Source organism: Triticum aestivum, chromosome 7A (genome assembly GCF_018294505.1).
Source record: "Triticum aestivum cultivar Chinese Spring chromosome 7A, IWGSC CS RefSeq v2.1, whole genome shotgun sequence".
Classification (NCBI taxonomy): domain Eukaryota; kingdom Viridiplantae; phylum Streptophyta; class Magnoliopsida; order Poales; family Poaceae; genus Triticum; species Triticum aestivum.
Genome location: NC_057812.1, coordinates 68,167,913 through 68,175,997, shown reverse-complemented (window position 1 = coordinate 68,175,997; position 8,085 = coordinate 68,167,913). Strand labels below are relative to the sequence as shown.

General features: G+C 42.4%; 1 protein-coding gene across 4 annotated transcripts; it reads right to left on the bottom strand.

Moving 5' to 3' along the window:
- Nucleotides 1-759: 759 nt before the first annotated feature.
- Nucleotides 760-7,136, bottom strand: LOC123151699 (phosphatidylglycerophosphate phosphatase PTPMT2). 4 transcript variants are annotated; one of them, XM_044571368.1, is made up of 7 exons: nucleotides 6,770-7,133; nucleotides 5,626-5,748; nucleotides 5,356-5,449; nucleotides 5,121-5,203; nucleotides 4,779-4,868; nucleotides 3,056-3,118; nucleotides 1,865-2,320 (listed from the first exon to the last, which is right to left on the bottom strand). In XM_044571368.1, the coding sequence occupies exons 1-7, from the start codon at nucleotides 6,944-6,946 to the stop codon at nucleotides 2,294-2,296; spliced, it is 657 nt and encodes a 218-aa protein (XP_044427303.1). In that variant the 5' UTR covers nucleotides 6,947-7,133; the 3' UTR covers nucleotides 1,865-2,293. The 4 variants fall into 4 exon arrangements, with proteins under 4 accessions (XP_044427301.1, XP_044427303.1, XP_044427304.1 ...); XM_044571369.1 differs by having other exon boundaries at nucleotides 1,865-2,960; nucleotides 6,770-7,132; XM_044571367.1 differs by having other exon boundaries at nucleotides 1,865-2,143; nucleotides 6,770-7,131.
- Between the last annotated feature and the right edge of the window lie 949 nt (nucleotides 7,137-8,085).

Below are 8,085 nucleotides of genomic sequence, written 5' to 3'. Positions count from 1 at the left end.
AAGTCGAAGGACCAGCCAACAATTTGACATGACAGTGGCAACATGTGGGGGACGGGTGCAACTTCTTCGAATAGTTCTCATTGGCGAGTTAGAGATAAGTGCGATAGTTTTAAGTTGGTGCCGTGCCAACAGGCGACTGATCAAAAATCTATACATGGCGACGGTCCAAAAGCACTATTTCCGTGTCAAAATATAAGATGTTTTGTGTAAACTAAACTAGGCTACAAAAATGTCTTGCATTTTGATACGGACATAATGCTACTACTAATAATGAAGTCCACAAAAGGAGCCATGATCAAAGAACCTCTCATGACAAGTGGCAACAGGGTGTCCCAAGAGGTAGCTATCATCAGAGAAGAAGAGAAGAAAAGCAAAACCAAACCGTTTGCTTTGGGGATTTGTCGGTGACCCCACTCATCGCCAATCCAGATCCTAAATTACGATCCGATCAGGCGATCCGCATTCCGACGGCGACAGGAGGAAACTTTGCAGGGCTGGAGCACCGATTTTGCTATCCCAACTCGGGTTCACTTTCCCCCCAACAGATTCGGCGTCCAACTCAAGCAGAAAAGTTATTCCGGGCGCTGCCATCCACAAGAAAATTCTACAGAGCTTTTTCCCATGGAAACTGTCGATTTCGTCAATCTCGAAACTCCGCAGCTAGTCTTCAGCAGAAGTTGTATGGTGGCCTTGCAAGTTTAAACAGTTGCTACTTTATTTACAAAAAAAAAAAAAAAAAATCAGAGGTCCTGGTCCTGTAGAAACTTAAACACAGGGGCAGTCAGGCAAGAACAAGATGCAGAACCAGCCCCCAACAACAATGCATGCAGGGAGCAAGGACCAAACGAACTTTGATCCAGACAGAACAACGTGAGAACACATGAGAAACAAGGATGAGCAGCGCGGTTAGGAAGATCTTCCGGCAGAGGAATCAATCGCGTCGGCTCCACGTCAACGAACCACTTGAGATTGGGACCGGGACCGGTACGGCGCTAGGGTGCCCTCAGGTCGGCATGCGACGGCGAGTCGCCGCCAGATCGCATCGGGGAAGGAAGCAGGCATGCCAGCATCTTCTTCATCATTGGCCCTGATGGGGTGGCCTTGTGAGAAGGCGAGCTGGCATCCTCCCTGATTACGCCTGGCAAACCAGAGCCATCTTCAGTTTGCGGTACCGCGTCCCCTGATGGAGATGATGATGTTGCTGCTGCTGTTCCAGCGACCTTCGTACTGAATTCTTGAACCACCTGTCATTATCAGGGCATATATTTAAGTACTTTCGACGGGCATTGATTTAATTTAATGTAATTTAAACCATCGTCCACCAAAGGGGCCAACATGGGCACATGAGGAGCTGCCTCTCTTTCAAGACCACCTCGGAAATTCGGAGTTCTACAGTGATTGCGCCGCTGGAAAGCAGATAATTCATCTTTTAATTCGTCCTGTAATTAGTGGGCTGGATTAGGCCCACTGGGAGTGAGTTTGGTCCACAGTCCACATTATATAAATTTAGTGCAGCTATATGATATAAGTGGCTAACATGTCACGATCCAAGCAGTTTACAGGTAGCAGCATTGATTTACAGATTAGATATGAGTTCCATGTTTAATCATCTTTAAGGCTTTGTTCGGTTCCACTGGAACCAAACCTCTAGGGGATTAGACCCACACAGGGATTTGGTGATCCCCACCTCGTCACCCAATCCCCTAACCAACAAACCCTGCTAATCCCTGTACAACAATATGTGTTCGGTTAGTCCCCGGCAACCTCCCATCAATGGCCTTTGTACACTTCAGCACCAAATCAACTAAACCTCCTATCGTTGTTCTTTGCACCAAATCAAAAGAACATCACACACACAACAAACTTGCTATAAATTTCATACATCCAAGCACCAAATCCGCATAACAGTATTTTTGTTGCGTCAGAACAAAACATTATATGAGAAGCTTGCTGCAAGTTGACATTTTAGAAGAAAAAATATCAAACTATAACATGAATTCTGAATATTTAGAAGTCAAAAAACGACCCTAATCAACAATCACCGATGTACAATATTATTATATTTCCGACCATGATCAAATTATTGCTGTATAGAACAGACGACTCTAATCTCGCCGATGTCGCTTCCGTAGTGATTGATGCACTGCATTGGCAAAAAAGGGCGGTCAGTCCACATCAAAGGACTGATATCAAAGCATTGATGACCAGCTAGCAAAGAAAGATCATAAAATAATCGTGCATTGATTTCAAAATTTCACGGATCAAATGGGCAGCAACATCGCATCCATATCCACTAAACAAATGATCTTCCAATGGAAAGCTGCAAATAGCAGCACAGAATAATAATATTAGAAATGAACAACCAGGCATATATATCAATGATACAGCGTTATACATCGTGTAAGAATACACTAAATTCGTATGACCACAAAAAACTATGGTCTACTTTCAGAGAACAGTACCAAAATCACAAGTTTATGAACAAAGATTTCTTTCTTTCTTTCCCCGCAAAAAAAAAGATTTCTTTCTTTGGTACAAAATAATACTTGCAAAAGGAGGGCAAAGCAAAATTAAATGAAATGCGGAGATAGATCAATTCAGTTCCAATATGCACTGTATAAATAAGAGCTTCCATTACAGTCATAATCAGGGGAAAACAGGAGAAAGAAAGGACAAGATAAGTACATAAAAAGGACAAGATAAGATGATGTACATGAATGGATTCTCATCTCATAAGCATTTATCATGGTGCATTCTAGGGAAATCAAATTTCAGATAAAAAGTTATGAAATCTGGCGGATACCAATGGATGCACACACTACACATATTCTGGGTGTTCAAGACCAGTATGCATGAAAATAGCTACAAGGGGGATTCTTGCATATTCTAGATGATCTTGCAAGGAAATAAGAGAACAAGGGAGGTTCATCTGGGCTACTTGAGCCATCAGCTTCAGGTTACTAGATGAACAAGGGAGGTTCATGTGAGCTAGATGAAGATGCGAGTCCCAATAGGGTACAAAGAAAACCAAGTATGTACATCAAGATTAATATACCTTAGTCTTCACGATGCTGCCCCAAGCGGGGTCTTGCTGCGGCTGTGAGGCGGTGAAGCTGGCCTACAGAAAATGGAGGCAAAATGCAGATTTAGACATCGAAAGTAGTATGAAACAGTTATCGTTCTAATGTAGCACATACAAGTCAGGTCAAGCAACATAAAGTAGTATGAAACAGTTATCGTTCTAATGGAGGCAATATATTTTTTTCTCTTATTACAAAAACATTTTATGTCTACACATCTCAATATATTCTATATGTTCTGACAAGTAAAACTTTCTGCATCTAAATTAGTAAAATGCACTGTCGTAGTTGCATGGCTTCAAGATGCCTTGATCTCAGAGCATTTTACCTAAATTTCTCTTCACCCCCACTATCAGAAAAAATTCATGTAGTTGATGTTCACCTCAGTTACATAAAACTCAACTTTTCTCACCTCCCAAGGATATCATTGACAAAACTATATAGCTACAATTGCATCTTGTTGATTCTCTACAGGTAGCTGCAAATATAGTACTGAATCTCAGGGACAAATAAATACTAGATTACTAGTAGCATATATGTGCACTGCTAATGACATTGACAAAAAGATTCGACTATGTAGCAGATTTGGTTAGATTCAACTAGGTACACCATTTGCACCAAATCACAGGTAGAGCAAGTACAGAGGAGGGTACTGGGAAGCTGTAGTAAGCAGAGAGGAGAGGTGGAGCCTCGCCGGCAAGACGGCCCTTGTCACCGGTGGAAAAGGGGACGGGAAACCCTAGAAATCAAAAGGGGGGAGAGGAAGGAAACAAGGGTGGGGGAGAAGATCTTACCGGCATAGAAACGTTGGGGAGGGCCACCGGAGTAGGTTGGTGCGGCCGCCGAGCTCGCGCCGGGGATGGAAGAAGAGGGTCGCAGATCGGCTGCTGACTTGGGGAGAGTGGGGCGAGGTAGAAGGATGGCGCAGCAGCCGGTCTTCAGTGGAGGAGAGAGATCGCCCGCTCCGGCCCCTCGCCGTCGCCTAGTTCTTCCCTGTCAGCGTCGGCGCCGCCGCCGCTCTCGCCCGCTCCTCCTTTTTCTTTCGAGCCGAGAAGACTGAGACGACTGGTTTTGTTCCACGGGTGGGGAGACGTGGGTGAAAACCCAGTGGAATCCCTGTGGTTTGGGGTGGATTTGGATGGGATATCAACCCGGCCGGGTTTAACCGAAGACGCATATAAGGTAGGTCGGGATCCTACCCCGACCGGGGTCAAAAGCACGTGGATTAGGCCAAAACCCCGCCGATCCCGGCGGGGGCGGGGATTAAACGAACAAAGCCTAAATGATCAAACCACAAAAGAATCATTTTTTTACATATGTCATATAGGCTGCAGGTGATTGGTCCAGATGCAAAGAGTTAGAACAAACATATTTCCTGGCAGCGATGTTCCCTTTGTGCTTGATGGAAGCCAGTTTAACTAACCCCTTAACAAAGATAAGTGCCAAATGATGGGAGAGGGCGCTAAAGTGCAACATAATTTCTGTTTCAGTTAGTTATCAGCTATCACCACCTATATGTTGACTGCTAACTACCTCTCACAGGTAACTTATGTCGATCTGTATAATGTACTCCCTCAGTAACTTAATATATGGAACTTGTCACATCAAAGAAACAACAGAACTGGAGAGCAACAAAACCAAACATTGCTAGTTCAATGAATTGGTAATTTCAGAAATGAGTTAGGATATGTCCAGTACCTTCCTCTGGGAACGGGTCAGCAGCACTCTAGCCCTTTTAGATCTCACATGCTCAAATGCTGTGGTAGGTGTCATATTCTTGTACTTCACCTGATAAAAATCGAGCATAAAAATTTCCACTGAAGCACAATACAATTAATTCCAAATGAGTGGTATCTGATAATTTTGTTATCACTATAAGGTTCTAAATAGCTAGCAATAGTCCGGGTCCTCGCCCCGAAAGCGTGAAAACCATGATTTTAGTGAAAACCACAAATTTGGAACCTTGCCTACTATGAATGTTAAGTTTTTAGTTGAATGTTTGACATGATAGTTTCTCTAAAAGAAGAATAAGCAACTTACCAGATAGCACAAGACAATCGTTGTACTCCGTCCCCTTCCAGCTTTGCAGTGAATATATGTCATCTTCCCACGAGATGCGTTTCCTGATTAAGCATGAAAAGTTAACATTGAAAATCTTAATATCTAACAGAAAGTGATGTGATGGCCAGTAACTTCATCATCGATTCTGTATAATCAACTAAATATTTTCTTAATTAAAAAGAATTAATCTGGACAAACTCTGATGCTCACTTACTATGAATGAAATCAACAGCTTGACTAATATCCACAAGTGATGGAGCAAACATATAATCTCTTGTAGGAATAAGAAGGTGATCAATTCCACGCGACTGTAAATTTTTAACATATGAACACTTATGTCATAAGGATACCAGTTGGTCATGACTCCAATTGCAACAATTATGCTTAGAGTGTGGACATAAAATTCCGTGCAATTATAAAGGGTTAAAGGCTCTGTACAATGCTATTCATCTTTTACATATAAAATTATTTGTGTGTTACTTGCCTTATATACTGATGATGGTACTAAAGTCTCAAATGGTTCATTCAGGGTTACAACGCCATGTACTCCAAGCTTCTGCAAGTGTGAAACATCCCTACGGAATGGAACAGCTCCAAGCAAAATGAGCTGGTAAAGAGAAAATGTTTACATCAATGAGACTTATTCATCTTATCTTTATCAGTTAGATAGAATAAGAGCATAGAAACTAGTAATAGGTTCAATCTCATTAAATGAAATAAATACTCAAACAGAAAGACTGCATTATAATTCACTATCACATAATGCAAAACCAAAGGCAAATGTGAGTACATCCAAATCTTGATCTCCACATCCATGGAAAGAAGTACACAGAACCAGCAACTAATCCGCAATAAATACCATGGTCATGATCACAACAATCAGTGTGTGAATGAGGAAACTGACACAATGTAGAACCGTGACTAAGACTGATGATAAACAGCAATCAAATGACCAAATGTAAAAGTACCATATACATTAACTTAAGCCAGTCAAGATTTGAAGTTAGAATGCTTGTTTCTCACTTCAGCATTGCACAACGGCCATTAACAACGAGTAGGACTATTTCTGGTTTGGCTTCTGAATTCTGATTTCTGTTCATTCTTGCTTTAAGAGAGAAAATTGCATCAGGTAGGCAAACATTTGTGATCTAGCTATTAGCAGTGATAAAGTCAAACACAACTTGACACTATGAAATTGTTGGGAAACATCAAACCAGACCCACGAATAGTGTAACTCTTCAATTTCTGACAATGACTGAAAACGGAACCAACATCATCCCCCCCCCCCCCCCCCCCCCCCCGCCCTACCAACCAATCTGCTCAAGCCAGTATTCACAAATATTACTTGATACTAGTTGGTACCAACAAAGAAGCATAGTTGCTAACTCTGACAGCCCCACGAAATAGATTAACACATTTCAGATGAATGTTTCTTCTCACTCCAAATAATGCATTCCAATTCAGTTAAACTAAGACGAAATGATAACGCGTTTGCATCTAAAAGTTCACCGCGATGGCGGAAATTACTTGCTCGTCTGACAAATCACTAGGTAGTCTCGGTCTTGTCTCGCTTGAGATCAAGATAAGTCTGCTGGAAAGGCGGTCTACGGTGGCGGAAGCGCACGCACCTGATCGACCTCGTCCCACCACCGGAACTCGGCCTGGACCTTGCTCCTCACCACGTTGTAGAGCAGCGTCGGGTAGAAGAGCGCCCTAGCGGCGGCGCCCACCGCCGCCTCCTTCGCCTTCCTCCGGGCCCGCGCCCCCGCCCCGCGCCGCAGGCCGGCCGATTCCGCCGCGGCCATGGCGAATCGGCGTTCGGCGGCCGTGCGAACGACGGCCGGATTGATTGATTGCCCCTCGAGATCGCGGGGGAGGTCGAAGGTCTTCCGACGAGCTGGCTTTCTCCGGTGTTCGAGGGCTGAACTGCCAGCGTTGGGGTGGATTTTTTTTTGCTTGGTCTTCCTCGATTTGTTTTTTTTCTACTTTTTTTTAGACAAACTTCGAAGCTTTTTATTACGCCGTCGCAATATTTACACGGACGAAAGAGAGTCCACCCGGCTGACCTAGCCAAACATGCCGGCCAGCTTCGATTTATTTTTTTTCTCCTGTGAGAAAAAACTGGGGTTGAACCAAACCTGGCCAAATGGGCCGGTCCTGGCGTGCCGGTCCAATAGCCCTGGGCCACGAGGGTCGTCGGCACGACACGATCCGTTCAGTTTTTTTAAACAGCCCAATAGGCTGACAGAGGCGCAAAACAGCTGGCGATCCCTATTTGACGCTCGTGTGCGTCAGAACGGCGTGGCTTCGCTGAAGCTTCGCCTCGCGACGCCAGCTTTTGGGCCGGCCCATGGTTGTTTCGCAGTTGCTTCGCTGTTTTCTTCTCTTTTCTCTTTCTCTTTCTGTTTCTTTTTTTCTGTTCCTGTTTTTATTTATTTTCTTCTCCTTTTTATTCTTCATTTTTCCATTTTATTATTTATTTTTTCTATATTCTAGAAATTTCATTGAGTGTTACAAAAAATGTTCATCATACATTAAGGAAGTGTTCACGTTTTATTTCTACAAAAGTTCATCATGCATTATAAAATTGTTCATCGTATGTTGGAAATTGTTCAATGAACATATAATCACTGTGTTTTTGAATTTGTTAAGTGTATATTACACAAACGTTCAATGTATATTAAAAAATTGTTCAACTTTATATTACGAAATGTTCAATGAGTTTTATAAATTGTTCAACGCATATATTCATATATTTTTCAAAAAAGTTCATCGTATATCAAAAAATCGTTCATCTTAGAATAATAAAAATGCATCATGTATTATTTTAAATGTTCACCATATTTTAAGAAAAACGTTCAGCGTATGTTAAAAAAATGTTCAGTGCGTATTTTAAAAAAAAAGTCAAAGTAGTGTAATTAATACTTAAAACGTCGCGCAACAA